The sequence below is a fragment of the Ochotona princeps genome, chromosome 1 (assembly GCF_030435755.1).
Source record: "Ochotona princeps isolate mOchPri1 chromosome 1, mOchPri1.hap1, whole genome shotgun sequence".
Lineage (NCBI taxonomy): Eukaryota > Metazoa > Chordata > Mammalia > Lagomorpha > Ochotonidae > Ochotona > Ochotona princeps.
In genome coordinates this window covers 69994364-70016383 of record NC_080832.1, presented here as the reverse complement: position 1 = coordinate 70016383, position 22020 = coordinate 69994364, and the positions used below count along the sequence as shown (strand labels likewise).

At 45.4% G+C, this 22020-nt stretch overlaps 1 protein-coding gene across 1 annotated transcript in view; it reads right to left on the bottom strand.

Annotated features, from left to right (window-relative positions):
• Positions 1-22020, bottom strand: part of MDN1 (midasin AAA ATPase 1) — a 143176-nt gene that overhangs the window by 12800 nt on the left and 108356 nt on the right. The window contains exons 70-88 of the mRNA XM_058660823.1: positions 21411-21554; positions 20488-20597; positions 19881-19954; positions 19275-19473; positions 17025-17187; positions 15612-15755; positions 15077-15203; positions 13857-13962; positions 13207-13322; positions 11926-12381; positions 11433-11659; positions 7387-7542; positions 7045-7217; positions 6203-6364; positions 5415-5555; positions 4585-4726; positions 3303-3475; positions 2719-2871; positions 2169-2316 (exon numbers count right to left, since the gene is read on the bottom strand). Of these exons, the coding sequence (XP_058516806.1) occupies positions 2169-2316; positions 2719-2871; positions 3303-3475; positions 4585-4726; positions 5415-5555; positions 6203-6364; positions 7045-7217; positions 7387-7542; positions 11433-11659; positions 11926-12381; positions 13207-13322; positions 13857-13962; positions 15077-15203; positions 15612-15755; positions 17025-17187; positions 19275-19473; positions 19881-19954; positions 20488-20597; positions 21411-21554 (3114 nt within the window). The remainder of the gene's footprint in view (positions 1-2168; positions 2317-2718; positions 2872-3302; positions 3476-4584; positions 4727-5414; positions 5556-6202; positions 6365-7044; positions 7218-7386; positions 7543-11432; positions 11660-11925; positions 12382-13206; positions 13323-13856; positions 13963-15076; positions 15204-15611; positions 15756-17024; positions 17188-19274; positions 19474-19880; positions 19955-20487; positions 20598-21410; positions 21555-22020) is intronic.

Here is a 22020-nt window from a genome sequence, read left to right as displayed (position 1 = left end):
TGCTCTAAGCCATACTTATATGCTAAATACAATTATTTTGAGGATTGTTCTGTGCTGGAAAACCATGATGGAGGCTAGAATTGTAGAGTAGCACGTAAAGCCATGTATTGGTGCTGGTTCGTGTCCTGGCTGCTCCACTCTAATTCATGTTAATGGACTGGGAAAAAAACAGTGGAAATGGCCCAAGTGTCAACCCCTGCTACATACACGGGAGACCTGGAAGAAGCCACTGGCTTCAGCCTGGTGCAGCACTGTCCACTGTGGTCATCTCGGGAGTGAACCAGTGGATGGAACTTTCTGTCTTTCCCTCACTCTGCAGCTCTGATTTTTTCAAATAAATAAATATATCTAAACAAAACAAAAAAGTCAACAAACTACCATAATAATAAAGTTTTATAACCAAAGCTAGGAAAGGCCATTTAAAAATTTTCTGTATATTTCAAAGTCAGAGAAACTGAGAACTCCCATTTCTTGGATCAGTCCCTAAACATCCATAAATACCCCAGGCTGAGTCATGAGCCAGGAACCTAAACCAACTTAAGGAACTTACGAAAGAGAACATTACACTCTCAGATTTCAATTTTCTTAACTGCATGCTTCATCACTGACTTTACATAGTTGAAATCAGAATCCAAAACTAAATTTTTACTTAACTGGTAGCTCTTCTTTATCCTTCTTAGCCTGCTTTATCTATTCTGATATATGATTTCAAAAATGTATATTCATATTTTTAACATTAAGGTCAGATCCTACCTTCCCACATGGTCTATAGGAACAGGGACATTCTACTGGAGGCATCTCATACACAGCACTTTCCACTGTCACCTATAGTACTCTCTCAGAAAAACAGGTGACAATCTAGATTATATTCACAGGCCCTGGGGTTCCTCTGGGGAATTAGACACCTTTTGTTCTCTGTTAAAGTAGCCTGGTAATTAAGAATAAACACGGGCCCGGCGGCGTGGCCTAGCGGCTAAAGTCCTCGCCTTGAACGCCCCGGGATCCCATATGGGCGCCGGTTCTAATCCCGGCAGCTCCACTTCCCATCCAGCTCCCTGCTTGTGGCCTGGGAAAGCAGTTGAGGACGGCCCAATGCTTTGGGACACTGCACCCGCGTGGGAGACCTGGAAGAGGTTCCTGGTTCCTGGCTGTGGATCGGCGCGCACCGGCCTGTTGCGGCTCACTTGGGGAGTGAAACATCGGATGGAAGATCTTCCTCTCTGTCTCTCCTCCTCTCTGTATATCCGGCTTTCCAATAATAATAAAATCTTTATTCTTTTTTTTTTTTTTTTTTTTTCAAACACACAGGCCCAGCGTGATAGCATAGTGGTTAGGTCCTCGCCTTGAACGCGCCAAGATCCCATATGGGCACCGGTTCTAATCCTGGCAGCCCTGCTTCCCATCCAGCTCCCTGCTTGTGGCCTGGGAAAGCAGTCAAGGCTGGCCCAAGGCTTTGGGACCCTGCACCCGCATGGGAGACCCGGAAGGAAGTTCCTGGCTCCTGGCTTCGGATCAGCGCAGCACCCACTGTTGTGGCCGCTTGAGGAGTGAATCATCGGACGAAAGATCTTCCCCTCTGTCTCTCCTCCTCTCTGTACATCTGCCTTTCCAATAAAAATAAAATAAATCTTTAAAAAAAAAAAAAAGAATAAACATACAATTATCCAATGCCGATACCATCCTTTCCCCAAGAAGCCATAAGTTGACTCCGTGAACAACCTGAGATGGGCTCTGGGCAGCTGGGCTGCACAGGGTTTCCACTCAGCCACTAAATGGGAACCTCGTAATGGCTGTGGTGAGGTGGGACTTCAGGGAGTGATTCCTGCACCACTCCCCTCCCCTGGCCGCTGGCCCCACCAATTGGGTAGGGCCAAAACCAAGCATGGGAAGTGGCAGCAGTGAGAGAACCTGTTGACCTATGCCCTGTGGATACACACACTCTCCCCCCCTCCCTCCCTCTCCCTTTCTCTCTCTCTCTCTCTCTTTTTCTCTCTCACACACATACACAGAGTACAAAGGAAAGTAAGCAATTTCTCAGGCTGTAGCTGAGCCAACTGAGCCTGATCTGTGCTCTGGCCATGACCACGGGCTTGTAGAAGAGCAGCTGGTGCTGTTTGTCACACAGTCCCAGTGGCCACTGGGCCTGCTGGGGTTTCTGAAACACACACCTTCTCCATCTTCACTGCCTGTGTCCTCGCCACTCTTCTTGTCTTCACTGTCAAGGTTCAGGTCGTCGGGAAGATCCAAGGCCTCAGGTTCAGGCAGCTTTTCTTCCTTACCATGGTAAGGGTCTACCTCATTCTCATCATACTCCCTCTATGAGGTAATAAAGTAGAAAATTGAATAGAGAAATCCTTATAAAAATTTTTTATAAAAGTGGCTCTAAGTATGTATGCAGTGCTGAGAGAATGCACTGATTCCTAAAATTCCAACTCACTTTAGTAATGTTTTTATATCTTTTACACAGAAATTTCAAATTTGTCTTATTGTAGGTTCTCCACTGAGACAAGGCATTGTGTCAATCTCAAGGAAAAAATAAGAACCACGGGTTTTTGCTTCTAACTACAGCACGACCCCAAACAGCGTGCACCCAAATTTGTCAGAAAGCAGTAAGACAGCAATCAATGAACAGTAAAGCCAGCATCAGAGCTCCTACAATAACAATGCAGTACCAAGACCCTGGCCATGAATCAGGAAGGCAGATCAAGTCCGCATTACCTCATCTATCTGCTCATTAATTTTGTCCTGGTCTTGTCCACCATCATCAGCTTCTGCTTCATCCTTTTCTTCCTTCTTATCTCGCTGGGTTTTATCTTTATTAGAATTTCCAGAATCCAAGTTATCATCTTTAGCAACAAGTTCAGATTCTTCCTAAATGAAGAAGAAAAATAGTCATCAACAATCCAAGGAAGTGCTTCCACAGGGGTGAGGTCTACTCAGTTTAGCTCTTAGATGTGCATAATTTTTGCCTGTTGAGCCTGTCCCAGGGAAACAGCCAACAATCACATGGTACTGTGCTACTGTAGTGTGACTCCAGCTCTGGAAAACTCCTACGCCAAAAACCAGAGAATTCAGTGGCCAAGGGAATGATGAGCCTAGAGCATCTGCAGTGAGTGTTCTTCCCATCTCCACCACACAGGGAATGATATGGGCTATCTTAGGTCTGAATACAGTCAATGAGACAGGAAAGAAACAAGGGAAGAGAAGGGATACACAGACGAACAGAAGTGGTAGAGTGGAAGGTGGTGGGAAGATTACCTCCCCCAGCCTGTGGATTTTGGGATGGGGAGAATCTTAATTACCTCATCCATTCCTGGTCCTGTTTCATCCATTTTACTGTCTTCTTCCTCATCTTCTTCCTCATCATCATCATCACCCCAAAGCCTCTCATCTAGTTTGTCGGCTTCCTCACCATTGAGATCACCCATCTGCTTATCCAGGTCACTGCCCTCATTGTCTGATTTCTCATCATTTTCTGAAAAGGAACGCATTGAGTTTAGTTAGATCCTCACACTGACCCAGTCCTGTTTGAGACAGACATGGACCTGCTCCCTGGCAAGCACTCCACCTGGGATTTACTAGCCATTACTACAGAATTCCCTACAGGCAGATGCCTTCCGCTCCACTGCCAACAGAAGCGTACAATAGGAAAACAGGAAGGAGAACAAGTACTAGAGCAGCTGTCAGCAGCCTCTGCTGGAAGCATAGTCGGCAAGGACTCAGCAGCCCATTGGGCTTCTGCATCTTACCTGTGAAATGGTGGACTGGCCTCAGTGATTTACAAGGATCCCTCCCTCCCAACATGCTGTGCCTCCATGTTTTCCATCCTATACCTCAAACCCGGTCTAGGCCAATTAGAATGCTCCTGCCTTTGCTCAAGGTCTACTTCACCAAGTATATACTCCTCTGCTCCAGGGTCCACTTGCATCTCGGCAAGGTCTTCACTTAGAATAAAACACCACATCTCAAAGCAAGCGAACATGGCAAATGATGATGTGCTAACAAACTGAATTCTCAAGTAAATATTAACAACAAAATGAATGTTCATAAACTGACCAAAAAAGATTACAAAAAAAAAAAAACCCATGATTTACGTGTATGTATGTGTGCGCGTACATGCAATAAATGGAAAAGACATATACCAAAACTTATACAGTGATTTGAGTGAGGGGACTTCTTGGAGACATATTTCATCCCTACATTTCCCCCCAAAATCATCTATAAACATCCCCCCCTCCCTTTTTTGATAATTAGAACACATACACAATTTTTAAAAAGAGAAAAAAGCTCCCAAACAATCTGCTTTGGGAACTGAGCTCTGTGAGGAACCATCTCCTTGCTCCACTGCATCCAGCACGGGCGACAGCCAAAACGCTAGTCAAGGTGTGGCTTTTACCCAGAACTGCCCAAGAACTAATGCCATGGTGGACATGGCAACAGCAGGCATAACTGTTTCCTGCACCAATGCAGAGGAACAGACGTTGTTTCAGAAAATTACAGTAGATTTCTTCTTATCAGGAAAATGTGGCTTTCTGGGTAAAATTCTGATGATTTCAAAACAAGAAGCAACCAATCACGTCAAACCTTGCTCCTCCAGCTCCCCGTCGTGCATCTTCCCGTCAAAGTCCTCGGTCATCTCAATGGCGTTGTCCTCACCCTTCATGTCAGACTTTGAGCCAGGGTCCTCTTTGTCTTTTTCTTGATCCTGCTGAAATGTATCTTCCACCTTCGACACCAAGCATTATAAAATTTAAAAATGGATGCTATAACTTTACTTCAGCTTGAGAATACAAATGCCAACACTAATGGTCTAAAAACAACTAAGAGAGGGACTTGAAATTCAATGAACTCTATAGCAGGCTATCTTGTAAATTGACAATTTTGTAGGGCTTGCAAATAATACAGTAAATATCCAAATGGTTTCTGGCAGGAAAAAACATTCCCCACCCTTGCTCTACAGGCTCTGAGTAACTCAATAGCAGTCTTGATTCTGACCAAAAAAGGGGGCATAGATTTTAAAATTCCAGCCTATCTCAAAACAATATTACAACAAAACCTAGTAACAGCAGACTTTGACATTATGGTTACATTCATTTCTCAATTAAAATAGCCAAGCTTTATACCCTAAAAAGTACTACCAAAAATACTCTGGAGAGAATAATCACCATCTATCTTCCCATTAAAATCTAAATAAAAATCATTCCCTCCAAAATTTATCCATAAACAATGACTGAGTTGCAAAATTCCCTCTGTGGTTTGTAGGCATTTTATTTACACCCACTGCCCAAGCCCCAATGTCCCTAGACAGACCAGTCTGAAAGCCATTAGCCTGGTAAGAACCATTTACACATGTAATTTGAATATTGGAGGAAAAAAAGTCAGTCTCTGTAATCTACACCCCATCTCACGCATACCTGCTCTTCACTCTCTATCCGGTCGCTCACATCCCTGGTGCCCTCGCCTTCTCCAATTCCACCCCCCTCATAGTCATGGAACTCAGTTGCCCCCTCTCCTGCTGTTGCATCTTCCATAAATTCTTTGGGTAAGCAAAATCCCTGGAGAGGAAAAAAGCAGTTAGACACACACAAAAGTCATTCATAAAGGGCTTTCCAGTCCTGCCACTGTTGTACTAGCCCAAGGCCATGAATCTGCCCGAGTACAGGTAGCAGACCTCTGGCACTCTTCCCCTCCTGCTGCTGAGAGCGCACAGCCTCCCGGGGTGTTACCAGGTTTACTCCCTGAGGTCCTGACTCTGTAGAGGCCCCTGCCATTTGGCCAAGATAAAAATGTGGATAAAGAACACCGGGAGGAAGGGATTTAGGAGATCACTGAGCAAGGGTGGAGGGGGCTCAGACACAGTGTTAGCATCAAGAAGTGTTAATGAACTGTTCCCAATGATGATCCAGCCAGAGAAGGAAAATCACGCCAGTGAGACAGAATAGAGAAACAATTAAAATAGGAAACGGTGGCTTCCCGTCAGAAATTTGAATTTTATAACCAGAAACATGTTAGCAAGTTCTCTGTCAACCTGAGCATGGGATAAAAGCAGCTACCAATGAACAGGACTTGAGATGATCACCAACTGGGTTACACAGAAAGATTCCTGGGCAGTAAGGGATTCCATTTCAGCTCACATCATCTCTGCACTGTATCCAGCCCACTCTCCTGCAGCTCCTCAGTGCTCCATATGAACAGTCCTTACCTTCTGGGCAAGCTCCGTGAAGACCCGGGCAAGCACGGACAGTAGCTTCGCAGTGCTCCGGTGAGTCGCCAAGGACACCGTCAGGAAGAAAAGGACGAGGTCTGAGAAGCTGCAGAGCATGGGCACCAGGCGCACCAGCAGGCAGCAGCACTGCCTGAAGAACTAGGGGCACAGCAAAGGAAAGGCCAGCTCATGGTGTTGAATGGGTACCGGGAACCCTTCCAGGGGATGAAGACCTTTTATAGCTACGCCGTGATCACAGCCATACCCTCAGTAAAGTCCGTCTTTACACACATCCTACCACGAGTCATGAGGTTTCTAATCCTTAGTCACATAAACTATAGCAGAAGTGTCCCCTAGATTCTTACTAAAGTTGACCATGTGTTTTGAAAACCCGAATGTTTATAACACTGGAGTCTGTGCTAAGAATGACAATCACAGCCCTACAAAATTAGTTGCTTCTCTGGACTTACTGCACAGACTACTGCTCCTGGCTCTTCCGTCTGACTGTGGAAGTAACAGTGCTTACAGAAGAGTCATGAAGCTTGTAGACCACAACAACATTGCATAACATCAGACTCTGCCAGCACAGGCTTGCGGTACAGAAAAATCCTAAATGAATGGATATTCTGCATTGGGAACTACATCTCACAACTGTACCTTGTAGTGCTGGAGCCCTTTTGAAAGCTATCTAGTGACATTTAAATGGACAGACAAATACTTTGTGATTTGGGCATGCCTTGGGCCACCCTCCACCTGTAGCAAGCTAACATCTTCCCTGGCCTCTGCCCCACCCGTTCTTCAGAGCAAGAAGCTAGTGCTGGCAGGGAGCAGCGGGTTACCGTGTGCTTTGCTGCAGTGCCGTCCTCACCACAGGATTTCAGCCTCTCCAACAATTCAGATACACAGGAAATGATTTTTTGCACATGCAAAGTGCTCACTTCGGCCCAGAAGTCATCTTCCAAAAGTTTTGTAATATGTCCAGGTTGCAGTCTTTCAAGAGCTGCTGCCTCTTCTATTAAGAGAGGATCACAACATGATGAGTAACAGAATATAAACTTTTTCCATCTCTGTTTTTGCAGTCAATTATTTCTAACAGTTATTCTAAACAGCTTAGGCACAAAAATAAGCATCAAATACAACCACCAAGTTCAACACTATTTATTGCCTGATTTCAGACATACCATCCTCCTCTTGCGGCCTCGCTGGGTCACTGTTCCCCTGTGTTTTTCCATTGCTTCTTTCTGCTAAGTTCTGGATGGCACACAGGATGGAACGGATAGCAATTTCCATTTGTTCTGAAAAATCTTCCACAAATCCTTCATCCAACATTTGCGCCCCTAGTAAGTTTAAGAGCAAAACACACAAAATAGAAATGTAATACTAACCAAAATCACCCATCATTTGCTTTGGTGCCTCTAGCAGTCAGGTCACCTTAACCAATGGCCACCTGGTAGGTGGGTAAGCTACTGTGTCTAGCTCTGCTAGATACAGACATATGTAAGACAAGCTCCTTGCCTAGACAAACTGGCAAGTTTAACATCTTGGCATTAAAACAATTTTGCAAATGGACTTATCACTTGATTGTTGTGTTTAGTTAGTCCTTGTTTATACTGTTGTGGAAATAGGTTTCTTCCAATTTTTACTGCTGCTTTCCTAAACTGGCAAGAAACCTGAATAGAAGCTGTGTAGCCTGGACAAACACTGGTCCCCATGTAGGAGGCTGGCATTGTAGAAGTGGCTTTACTTGCTGTGTCATAACAACTTACGTTTTTAACTTATGTTTGCAAGTTGTCTGAGACAATGCCTTATTGAATCTTCTCAATAACAAAATAATTTCATTTTTCTTACCTAAAATCAAAGGTTCAACAAAACAACATTCCTTGTGTGATAGGCAAACTAAGTAGTGTGGTCTCCTTCATGTCTTTTACAGGGCCATAGCTATAAACCACTTTTTAAAAAGTTACTGATTTTCACTGGAAAGGCAGATCAGATTCACGGACAGAAGGGGAGACAGAGAGAAAATATCTTCCATCCACTGGTTCATTCCCAAAATGGCCACAATGGTCAATGCTGAGCATAACAGAACCCAGAAGTCAGAAGCTTCATTTAAGTCTCCCACGCAGGGGCAGGGTCCCAAGACTATGGACATCCAATACTGCTTTCCCAGGTCATATGCAAGAGCTGGGTGGGAAGTGGAGAAGACAGGACATAAACTCCGGGCCATTTGGAATCCTGACACAACGTGATGATTTAGTCATTTAGCCATTGCATCAGGCCCAGCTAACAAACTACTTAGATGATGCAGTTCTGTAGCCATTATCTCTGGACTGTCCCTGACATTCATTTTGACCTTGACATCAGGACCTTCCATTCTTTTGTCTTACTTTATGGTTGCTTTCTTTTGTTTTCTTAAAAGTCATTTATTTTTCTTGGAAAGGCAAATTTACAGAGAAAAGGAAAGACAAAGATCTCCCTGGCGGTTCACTCCCCAAATGGCCACAATGGCCAGAAATGAGCCAAACTGAAGCCAGACACCAGAAGCTTCTTCCAGGTCTCCTACCTACAGGGGTTCAGGGTCCCAAGGCTTCAGGCCATCCTCCGTTGCTTTCCCAGGCCACAGGCAGGGAGCCAGTTTGGAAATGGAACAGCCAGTACCCAAATGAGATGCTGGCACTTGAAAGGGGAAGATCACCAATTGAACCCTATTATGGTTGTTTTCAAAGATTTATTTATGTTTGTTTTTAGTTGAAGGACAGAAAGAAGGAGAGACAGAGAAACACTTCCATCCACTGTTTTCTCCTCAAATCACTACAACAGCTGGAAGTGGGTCATTATGAAGCCAAGAGTTTCTTCTGCATCTCCCACACGGTTGCAGGAGTCCAAGCACTCAAGTTATCTTCCACTACTTTCCCAGGCATTAGCATAAAGCTGGATCTAGGACTTTAACCAGTGCCCATATAGGATATCTGCATCTCAGGCAAAGGCTAACATGATACACCAAAGCACTGGCCCCAGATTCATATCAACAGCAGTTACAGAGACAGAATTTTCCAGCCACTGGTTAACTTCCAGATTCCACAAGGGCAGGAGCAGAACCAATCCAAAGCTAGGAGCTATGTCTGGGTCTCCCATAAGGGTCCAAGGGCCCCAGTACTTGAGCCATCTGCTGCTGCTTTCCCAAGCACTTTATCTGAACTGCAGCAGCCAAGATTTAAAGCAGCAATCAGAGGCGATGCTGGCACCAAAGATGCAGCTTAACCCCCTACGCACCCTCACATTCCGCTCTTTGCTCCTCCCTCACCTCTCTACTCAAGGCAGTTCCCCCTTTGTTACCCTCATTGCTTCTGTGCTGAAGGAAAGGGATCTAACAATATAATTGAAAACAAATGTTTTGGTAAATCACCCTTTTTATGTTGGTCATAAATTTGAATAGATAGCTATGTTACATGTTGAAGAGACAATTCCAAAACCAATAGCACATCTACACTTTTATCAGAATGGGTTGCCACCACACAGTAATAATGATTAGCTGTAATCTATAACTGTACCAGGGTTGATTCAACATGAAGGTGTTTTTCTCCTTTCTTCCAGAAAACATGTAACTCTACCTGTCATCTAAAAAAGGCAAACTAAAGTTGTTACTAAAAGTTCAATTTAAAAAATATTAACTGTTTACTTCAAAAAGTACAAGTTCTAGGGTCTGGCACAGTAACCTAGGAGCTAAAGTCCTTGCCTTGGGCACAGATTTGAATCCTGGCGGATCCACTTCCCATCCAGCTCCCTTGCTTGTGGCCTGGGAAAGCAGTAGTGGATGGTCCAAAGCCTTGGGACCCTGCATCCATGTGTGTGCCCCAGAAGAGGCTCTGGGCTCCTGGCTTTGGATCGGCATAGCTCCGGCCATTACAGCCTCTTGGGGAATGGATCAATGGATGGATCTTCCTCTCTGTATATCTGACTTTACAATAAAAATAAACCTTTAAGAAGTACAAGTTCTTATAATTAGAAATTTTCAGGTTATATTTGTCCTTCACCTTACCATCATATTTTACTGAGACTTTCAATTTATAACCAACCCATCTTAACGTTTCAGACTAACTTTGTAACAGCCTTCTTACATGGTTATGTATGATGCTTAAGACCAGGTGAAATACATTCAGGAATTCATTTTACTATCCTTGTAAATCTTTCATAAATCTAAAATTATTTCAAAACAAGAAAAAATTTCTGCTAACAAAAGTTTGAAAGTAAAACAATTTTTCTAAAAGAATGCCAAAATTGTGAAAAATAAAATCCTTCAGATCATGTGCATAGGGGCCAGCACTGAAACATAACAGGCTAAGCCACCACCTGCAATGCCAGCATCTTACACAGGCACTAATGTGAGTCCTAGCTGCTCCACTTCAGATTCAGCTTCCTGTTAATGGCCTGGGAAAGCAGCAGAGGATGGCCCAGGTCCTTGGTCCATTTGTGAGAGACCAGGAGAAAGCTCTTGATTTCAGTATGACCCAGCTCCAGCCATTGCAGACATTTTGGTGGAGTGAATCACCAGGTGGAAGACCCCTCTCTATAACTCAATTCAAATAATTAAATCTTACCCCAAAACAAAACACATAAAAAAAGTTGGGGTACATAAACACCACCTATCAGCCCAGGCCCTGCAGACTATGGGAAAACTAACAAATGTGCCTTGCTACCTTCCTACATGTATACCACAAAGTTAGTGACAGGATGGTAAGGGCAAGACAAGTAAGCAAATCAGGCAAGGAATGCTACAAGTTATGCAACTGACTGTTCTGCTTTAGAAGCCCAGACAAGTACATCTAGAACACAATTAAGTGTCAGGAACACCTCAATTTCTATTGATAAGCTCATAGTTCTCAGGGGCAGTCTTATGGAGCATCCACTGCCTGAGAAGCTATCACCCCACACAAGTGCTGGTTCAAGTCCCAGCTGCAATACTTGCGACCCAGCTCCCTGATGTACCTGGGACAGCCAAAAAACAAAAGGTGGTTCCAGTTCTTGGGCCCCTGCACAAACGTGGGGGGCCATGTGGCCTCCCCCCACCCTAGCTATTGTATCATATTAGAGTCAATCAGCAGATAGAAGTGTGCTCCTTCTCTCTAACTATTGCAAATAAAATAAGTACTTCTTTGTTTGTTTGTTTGTTTTAAAGCTTACACTTCTCCATTGGGCTTTCCCTCCCTTACTGAGTAATAATAGCTCTTACCTCCCAGGCTGCTGGAAGCTAGTAGATGGTTTTTCCAAGCAGTAAAGTCATCCACAGCTTTACTGATTTCTTCTCTTACATATTTCAGGCTTTCAACTAAGGCCATTTGTGGACCTTTTTGTTCAACCTCCATCCCTGGAAGAATGAACAAGGACTCTAGGCCTTGCAAATGAGCTGATACCTGGGACAGGCAACTCAGCCCAGAAGAGCAAACTTCAAAATCTTTCCTGCAACAGAAATGCCAGTGTTGAAAGGAGCGCGCGCACACACACACACACACACACACACACCCTCTCTCCTTCCCTCCATCCAACCATTAACATAGACACAACCCACAGTGCTGAGCCTCTGAAGAGTTACAACACCACAAGCTACAAAGTGTCATTTAACCAAGTTGGTACCGCAGCACTGAAACACAATTCTCTTAATTGTACCCTGCCACTAAACTCTGCATATGCACACAGAGGAAGAGTCAAGGCACAGAAACACTCACCAGGAATAAAACAGAGTCTCACAGGACTGTTGTCTAATTCTGTCAACGTCCGCTTTCACTGCTTGAATGGTTTTGAGTGTCTCTGCTAACTTCACAGTCGACTGCTGCCAAAGCGGATCATGTTTCCGCATACGACAGCCAGGGGGCAGTTTACTTTCAGGTAATGGGGATGGGTAGCTCAGACTGGAAGGAATGAGGTTTGGTGCTACAGTAGCAAGATGTCCCTTCAGGGAGGAGGTAGAAGGCGGACCCTGAGCCTGGCTGTCACCATGGCCTGCACTGGGACAACACTGCAAGAACCAGGAGAGCTGCTCAAGGAGGATCTGGCTTTGCATGGTCAAGTGCTGCAGCCGCTCTGTCCAGTGTTGTACGCCGTCCTGAGGCGGGAAGGCCATGGGGTAGGCTGGGGGCACTGTCAGTCTGTCCCGAATCTCCTGCATGCAGCTGAGAAGGTTCCTATGCAGAAATATCCACAAGATTATACACCATGACATGTTAAATCACATGTCACTCATTCATCTGCATGTTTCTGAACAGGCATGGCATCAAAAGGGAAGAATGCCCACCTAGTTAACACAACAATTAAAAGTCTATTGAAACTGCCTCCCAAAGTATTTAAACACAAGCTCCAGTGTGTCAGGAGGGAACCTCACAACCTGCCGTTTGACCACTAGGGTCCTCCCACATGCAGCATTATTTACACTGCAGACATTTCAACTGTTAGCATCCAGTTAAAACAATATGCTTTGTTGAGCTAACCCTGATCAATGGAGCGGGAACCAGCGAAGCCAGAATGGAAACTGTCTGGAAATAGAACCCACCCTCAGGGTAGATATATTCTGGAAATAAACAGAACACTCTTTCCCTGCTAATAATCCACTAAGGACACTTGCAGCCTTTCGGCACTGGCTCCATTTTTTAATGATCTGTTGCCACTGAGGAACACCCATGTCTGCTCAGGAAATGGCTACTGAGGGATCCAAAATGCTTAATAAAAGTAACCTCAAAGCTGCTCTGTGACTGCGGTCCAGGACACCCTGAGACCAGGAACACAACCCTGAACTTTCAATAACCAATACCCTTGTTCCAGACCCAGGTGTAGTTCACCCAGGGCAATTTCAGGGACTGATTTAACCTTGAACTAAATCCCAGGCCTCATCTTCCCAAGAGGTGTGGTCTGAGGACAGTGTCACCAAATCCAAAAGGCAGAGCCAACAAATCCCACCTCAAATGCTGTGGTTTTTCCCAGTCTATACCCTAACGCAGCAAGTCAACCAGTACCTGAGGATGATCCACTGCTCAGTCAGCGTGGTCAGCCAGCGCCGCTGGCGAATGAGCAGCTTCATCAAATGTGCCGAAAACCCTTTACACCGCTCCACATGGCCCGTGCCCAGCTCCTGCCAGAAGGAGGGAAAAGCCTGCTGATGCCAGGGTTAGAAACCAAGAGCCCCCAGGGAAAACTGGCTCATGGACCACTCTCTGCAGAATCTCTGGCTTACTCAAGCTGTGGATGTGCCGCACTCTACAGGAGCCACACTCAGTGTTAGAATAGGGGCCTCAAATTATGCTTCCATCAAGCACTGATACTCTGTCAACGGGAACCAGATTTAACAGCAGAATGGGTGTTTGTGGCCTTTATTCAACTCATAACAGAAAAGGAGATTTGAAGATAGCATTCTGAATTTGAAGTTCTTCTAAAATTTCTCACACCAGCAAATGTGCATAATACAATGTAGTGCTACTGTGCTGTGTGGTTTCATACAAAACTGCATTATTGATTTATATTTGAAGTTTAATGAGATTCTAAAGAAAATTCAGTCATGTCCACTTACTAGTTGCTATCACTTGACAAGTGATAGTAAACAGCACCCAGGGCTGAACAGACCTGCAGCTTTCCCAAGCCCTGCAATCCCCATGCTCCATCATCCTACCTTGGCAGGAGCTGTGAGAGCTGCATTCAGCCTGGCATGCCGGGCGAGAGAGCGATAAAAATACTTCTGGCACCCATCCCACGAAGATGAGATTTCTGTAAGCAGCCTGGAAAAGAAGCCAGCATAACTGACTTAAGAAAACCGTAATTTTCCCACCTCAGACAACAAACTGAACAGACTGATTTCTATAAGGACTCATTCAGCCTGACACTCATTAGTCCTTTGTACAAAAAACATTCCAGAACTATAGCACTGAAGTGTCAAGGAGAAATAAATGATAGTAGGGACTCCTCACTAGATCATTTCAACAGTTTTCATACTTCAAGCAGGAGGTCATAAATGATTAAGGACAGCCAAACACAAAATGACAAGTGGTAATGCCAGCTAATCACAGCTTGGGGGGAAGTCACAGGGCTGCTGAGGACTCAAACAGACCAGGAAGCCCCACCCCAGCTAGTCAGCTGCTTACCAAATGGGACCACAGGCCCACTTGGCAAACTTCCCTAACAAACTAAAACGCCACATGCTTATGCAAATGTAAAAAAAAAAAAAAAGGGCAGAATTACATAGGGAGATTAGTCATCCACTGGTTTACGTTCCCAAAGGGCAGCAATGGCTAGGGCTGGACTGAGTCAGGCTAAAGCCAGGAACCTATAAATCCAGCCAGGCCTCCCACATGGGTGGCCAGTGCCCAGACACTGGGGCCATCTTCTGCTGCTTTTCCAGGAGTATTAGCAGGGAGCTGGGTCTGAACTGAAACAGCCTGAACTAGAACTCAGCTCTCATAGGGGATGTCAGCATTGCATGTGGCGGCCTAATCCACCGCATCGAGCTTATAACCAGCTCAGGCAGGTTATCATCAAAAACACAGCCCCTGCTGAGGATATTAGCACAGAGTAATTCTGTCTGTTTCAAACACTCGTGGGCTTACACAATGTGAAGCAGCTACAACTGTGGTCATTCTCTGTCACAGGTGTCCCTCTGTATGTTCAATCAAATGAACAGCCCTTACAAAAATGAAAGAATGATAACAAACCCTAGGTGGGGAAGAGGGGGTGTGCATGAGTACATGGGAGAATTAGTTTGCTGAATGCTCCCCAGGTGCCACAATCGCTATTTTTCTTACAATTTCCAGCACTGCCAGGAAAGGCACTGCTATCCTGAGCTTGGCAAATGAGACTTACATGACTTACTCCCTTTATATGTTTTAGAAAACAAACCTAGAATCAGCCTCCTGAGGGCAGCTGACTATAGACAGTGCACTCCGGAGATCTAATGGGTGAAGGTGAAGTATCTCTTGAGGATTTGTGGAGCGTGCCCAGGCCAGACCTTTGCGATACGACAAACCTAGGAAACAAGCCACACTCATTTGAGCAGAGAAACCCAGATGGGAACCACAGTGCACCCTCAGCTCTTCAGCTCAAGGGTAAGTCCTCAGAACGACATCAGAGCTGCCAGCTCTCAGAGATGCAGGATCTCAGGCCCCATGCCAACTCAGCCTGCATCTGCACCACAGCAAGCCACGCAGGTGAGCACAGGCCGTTCGGCTTTCAGTAGCACTGCTTTCCCTGCTAGACAGGAACACAACTAAAAGTGATGGACAAATCTGAAATACTGGCAACCATCAGTGGCTTTCCTATACAGACTGCAAGCTCTGAACCCTTGCCTGCAACCTTGTTTCCCAATACTCAGGTTTCAGCTATGTCTGGAATCCCCTCAAAACCCTCCTGCCTGCTTTCCCCCGTGTGAATTTACCAGTGTTTGCGAGGTGTTTAAAGAGGTCGGCTAAAGCTCTCTGCTTCTGCGTGAGGATGTGCTTGGCTTCTGACCGCCGCTTCTCCTCTGCAGTCGCCTCAATGCCCAAGCTCTGCAGCTCACTCACACAAGAAATTACTTCACCTGAAGGGAGAAGGAAAACCCCAGAGGCTCAGTGAAGTGCCTGCATTACCCGATGCCAGGGGGAGGCTGGCAGGGAGCACCAGTACCACCAATCTTATCCCACCCAAAACCTAACACAGGCCTTGGATACATTCTCAGTAAGTGTTCGAACTAAATCAGCCAAGATACATGGAAAAAAGACAAGAATACTTGGGATTTCTTATCTCCTGATAACACCCAGTCCACTTAAAGGTGCTTGATCTTTTTAATGGAAGGGTTTATAATCAACTATAAAGCACTTACTGAGTGCCAACGAGGTGAATTTTAATCCCCAAAGGGAAATTTCCAATAAATGCAGCATGTTCTGAGTTCCCTACAGCAGGAGGGTGATATTAAAGGATAGAAAACACAAAGAGTGACTCTCAGAGGACACAATAAGGCAGCCCTCTAACAAACAAGAACAAAGAACTGAGAAGCCAGTCCTGGAAACAAGCTCATCTTGGACCTAGCTTCTCCAAGTGAGAGAATATCCCGCTGGCTAAGCCCAGGCTGCGGTATGGTGTTACGTCAGCCTCCACAGACACCACAGAGCAAGCATGGTGCACATGCTACACCATACTAGGAGGAGCAGCCGCCACCACCCAGAGCACATCCCCTCCTAAAGAGGCATGGGGACCTGTACACCCCTCAGCCCCTCCCTGGGTGGGCTCAGGGGCAGCTCACCTGGACTAACGGGTACAGGGCTGCCTAAGATGAGACTGCAGCCTTGTTAAGGGAAGCCAGCCTCACTCTGATGCCACTCACTGCAAGGAGGTGCAGGGGGCTGGGGGAAGCGAGAGGCTGCCAAGGGCTGGGCAAGCTGCTGAGTTCTCAGCTTCATTCCCCGGCTGTTGTTGTGTTCTGCACAGCAGATCTTGGCTCTCAGCTGGGCCGAACAAGAAGAGACAGAAAACAAAAGGGCTACTGTTTTCTCAGGGAAGAGAGGGAACTGCGAACAAGTCCTCCTTTTCCTGTCACTTGAGGCAGAACACATTTCAAGAGGCAGACACAGCTCAGCAACTCACAGAGATCCATGTCTGGGCTTTTTCCCATGCCCTGAGACCCAACAACTGGTACAGACAAGCCAGTAACAGAGTAACTAGTTTACAGGAGAAGACGAGAATGAAAACCATGACGGTCGGTGTGTTCAGCTAGCTCATGTGCCTACTAGGATCTACTTGGTCAACACCAAACAGCAAAAACAGGACACAGTTACTAAATTTCTACCATTTCTGAGCCACTGTCACCCACCTGTGAATTGATCAAGGCTCTCCACGAGGTGAGGCAGGGAGCTCTCCTTCATAAACGTCAGGCACATCTTCCTCATTCGGTTCGCCAGCTTTGGCAGGCGGCGCAAAAGCGCCCCCTGCCGGGGGAGAGAGGCAGCACCCGGCCACTGTTCTGGGACCATGACCTACAAAATACAGCACAGATCACTTTCAAGGCCAAGAGCAACACTAATAGTTTTATTCTGCATAAATGATAAATTCTAATGCACACACATTCAAACACTCCCTCCCCTAGCTTAGCAAGTAAAAAAATTACTATCATCTCTGTAGTCTTATCAAAATGAAAGTGGCATCACTGAAATTAAAATGGGCATGTCCTGTGGCTATTAAGAAAATGGTATCCCCCAGTCCATGCTAGCCACAAGGAGACTCTGGGGCAGAAAGAGACAAAATGACAGACCTATAGATGTCCAACCCACTGCTTCATTCTTGCAATGCTCCTAACTGCTAGGCCAGGCCATGGAGCCAAAGTTGGGAGCCAGGGACTCAGCACAAATCTCCTGTGTGCCAGGAATCCAGTTGCTTGGGCTGTCACTGCTGCCTCCCAGAGTATGCATCAACAAGAAGCTGGACTCAAAAGCCAGAGCCAGGTACCAAACCCAGGCACCATGATGAGACGCTACCATCTTAACATCCTAGCTGCGAGGCCAAAGCTCATGCCAAAACTCCAGCTCTGATCTAATAAAACTTTGTGCCTTTATGCTGCTGAACCACTGATTCAGATACACAGCAAAGTACAAATATCTACCAAATTCTACTTCCATTGCTATGTATCTTCACACTTTAATTCTTGGTTCAGATATGAGGATATTTACCTGTACTATTACATGTTTTTTCTTTTTTTAATTACTAATAAGTGCTGACATTCTCATGCTGTCACCAGTAACAAATCAGAATGACAGAAGTAGTGAGCTAAGAAACAATCACAAGAAAATACATTTGGCAGCCACACCACGCCTATTACGTGCCATTCCATTATAATGCTTTTCAAACTACTAAAGTCTTAGAAGTAGTCCCTGGGCCCCCCATCATTAGTCCCTGGAGCCCCAGAAAGCAGTGCAGTAAGAAAGCACGAATGACCATTGTGTGGGTGTTCCATACCCCCACAGCCAGAAAGTGCATGCTCTAAAAGAACAGCTTGCTCAAGACCTTTCAGCCCTGAACTTTTAAGATTCATTTATTTTTCTTGGAGAGGCAGATTTTACAGAGAAGGAGAGACAAAAATATCTCATCATCCACTGCTTCACTCCCCAAGTGACCACAATAGCCAGAGCTGAGAGAACATGAAGCCAGGAACCAGGAGCCTCTTAAAGGTCTCTGACGTGGGTACAGTGTCCCAAGGCTTTGGGTCATCATCCTATACTGTTTTCCCAGGCCAAAAGCAGGGAGCTAGCTGGGAAGTGGAGCATCTGGGACATGAACTGGTGCCCACATAGGATCCCGGCATGTGCAAAACAAGGATTTTGCCACTGGGCCACTGCGCTGGGTCCTCAGCAATGAACTTCAATGACTTTCACAAGCCACCTCTTTAACTGTGCTGCCTGAAATTTGCCATGATGAGGGACCGGCACGATAGCTCAGCGGCTAAAGTCCTTGCCTTTCATGCGCCACGATCCCATATGGGCGCAGGTTCTAATCCCGACAGCCCCAATTTCCCATCCAGCTCCCTGCTTGTGGAAGGAGGAGGGCCCTCCCTGCAGTGCAGGATGGCCCAAAGCCTTGGGACCCTGCATCCGTGCCAGAGAGGCTCCTGGGTTCGGATTGGCACAGCTCCAGCCGTTGTGGTCACTTGAGAAGTGAATCATCGGAGGAAGATCTTCCTTCTTGTCTCTCCTCCTCTCTGTACATCTGACTTTCCAATAAAAATAAATAAATCCTGAAAAATAAAAAAGAAATTTGCCATGATGAGAGTCTATACCACAGCCATCAGCACACACACTTGCCCTACTAGGCAGGCAGCCCCACAGCAGTTCCAACGGCGTATTTGCTTAAATCATCCTTCACACGGAAGCACAACTGCTGTCCCTACAGACTGATACAAAACACTCAGCAGCAAGATGGAGGCTTTTCACTTCATTGTGTAGTGTGACCAGACAAACAGTGGTTAGGAAATCCACAGAGAACTTCAAAGGCATTTCCTTGTCTAGTTCCCAGGAATGGGAACACACCTGACTTGCTTGAATAAGCAGCAGTCATCCCCCGATGCCAGTACCTGCGCGGATGCTGGCCGGACTAGCAGGGTCTCCTGCAGTGCCCTGTTCAGACTCTGAATGGGAGACACTTCACTCATGGTTGCCTCTGGTGGCCTGGACAGAACATCTGACTGTTCCTCCGCGTCACTCTCTACCAGGGATGACTGGCAGGGCTCACTCAGCACGGCTTCAAATTTCCTCATGAATTTAAATAGGGTCCTGGCAATAAGAGAAAGGGAATTGAAGAGATAGGATTAAAAAAGCAAAGACGGTGTTAACATACAAGCGTAACTTAGTAACCATTGCAAGTAGAATGTCCTTAGAGAATGTCAATCATTGTTTTTAAAGATAAAAAATACAGGAGGTACTGTCATGCCACTTTTATAGAGCAGAAAAGTCGATCCAGGAATGGTAGGACCACTCTACTCAAGATAAACAACAAACGCATGGCATAAGAAGGCTCAGTCCTGAAGGTCACATGGCCAGTTTCACATCAAGGCACAGCCATCCCCCAAGCAGGTACAGGGGTCAGAGGAAGGCAGCCCATGGCAACAGCAATGTCATCTTTCTACCTACCACATGAAACTGACATTTGGCCACAATCTCCATTTCAGAAGAGGAATTACCTATGTGTCTTCTCCACAGACTGCTTAATGGACCAGAAGCTGACATCATTCCACTTGCAAATCTTAACAAATTCCTGCAAAATAAACAAAACTCAAGAAATGGTTTTATAAAGCTGGTGTCCCTATGCTTCCTTCTAGATTATGTTTGCCAAAGACTAGAGCCCACACCAACCCCAACACAGGACTATGTATCAGTGAACAAGTAAAACCGGTCTAAAAAAGGAGCCACGTGTTTGTCTCAAAGCAATAAAAGGGTGCACTCCAGCTTAGTTACCATCAAATCAGGCACATCCCTTGCACCAGGGTTAGTTCACAACCACTGAGAGGGAACCTCCAGCTCGTTGTGAAGACAAGCCTGGGCAAAACCAGGCAAGCCCAAGCACACTCATGGAACCACCCGGCTGACTCCTCACACCTGGCTGGGCCAGCAACGGTGCCAACGTCACAAAACTGGAATCTGCTCAGCAATCGCAATGTTCATCTCCATCCGCCCCCGCCCCCACCAGCCCTCGTCTCATTGTTAAATGGATAAAAGAAGAGAACCAAAGAAAAAAGAATCGGTTAATTTTGTTCTCCCAAGAGTAATCATGACAGCTGTTTATCTTACTTTAAGTTCTTTTTCTAGAGGGGAACGAAGCTCCACAATTTTGGCCTGTACCCGGTTAAGGAACTGCTTGTAATAATAGTACAAATTCCACAGCACACTGCAAAGTGAATCTGGAAGAAATGAAAAGGAAATAAAACCACCGCAGTTGCTGCATGTGTTGCTGGCGCCACCTGTGGGCTTCACATTTCAGGGAAGGTCATTCTCAAGCCTGGGATTGTAACAGGCTGCACCAGCAGGTGGAGCACGAAGTCGGCTCTGATGAACATAGCAGCCATCCCAAGTGAAGGCCCTCCACACCTCCCAACTTTTAACTTCAAGCCATACCCAACTTTTTGCTATGCCCTGTGTCCTGTATGATGTCTTCAGGCAAGTTCTGCTGAAGTCACAATTTCAAACTCTTTTTCTGAACCATATGGCAAAATCACGGAAAGGGAACTTTTTAAAGACAGTATATTAAGAAGTTCACCTGCATTGCTCATTTCTTTTGAAGCTACAATTGTTTTAGGGTGACAGTTTTGCTCAAATTGCTGTGGTCAGGGACAGTAACGGAAGGCACTTTCACAAGCAGTTCCCTGAAACATGGCAGTGCTCTCGTTAGATCAAAGAGCCTCCTAACGGCCGGGATCACGCACTGGAGCAGGACATACACAATGTACAGATAATGTGCTGCCTCAACATGCCAGTTTCCATGGGCTTCATCTGGCAATTTAACTCCAACAGAGTACACTACTCAGTAACTCATTTATACCCACCATTAACTGTACTTTAAAATATTCTCTACACCTAATGCAAATTACACTGAAGAAGTCTTAAAAGTGTTTTCTTTTAAACCTGATAGCAACACACTTATTTTATGTGAAGAATTCAAAGCCTAACCCTTGATCGTACAGTATAAAAGAAAAAAAATACATAAAAATACTCACCTTTTCCTTCAACTTGTGGCATCAATAAGACATGACAATGGAAAACCAGCAACATTTGAAGTCGCACATGAAATTCTCCCAGTGAAGATCCTTCAATAAATGCTTGTAATGTGCTGACCAGCAACATCAAGGTCATCTGTTTGTCTTTTTTGGAAATTCAAAGAAAACAAATCTGTGACATCAACCATCACTGCCTAGCCCTAAACATGCACACAGTGCACAATACGCGGAAGGTCAGCTGTTACATAGAAACCGCAATTAAAGTGAAACTTTGGAGCAAGGATCAGAGCAGAATTCTAATCTAACAAACTTAACAGCTACTCAGGGTATGTGTTACATGCACTGACAAGGAATTATGACACTAAATTAATGAGGTGCTTGCTTTAAATATGATAGGAAACACTTTGAATTCAAGCATGTTAAACACTGTCTACCAAGAAGGCAGCTTGTATTTTTTACTTCTCTAGTGAACACAGGGAATAACAGCATTATCATATGTCTAGTTCTCCAAAATGTACAACTTGTTAACTTTCATTATTATCCTCTTGGGAGAATACATAGGGGTAGAAGAATTCTGATTTTGCAGCCCTCAGTTAAGCTAGGAACTTCC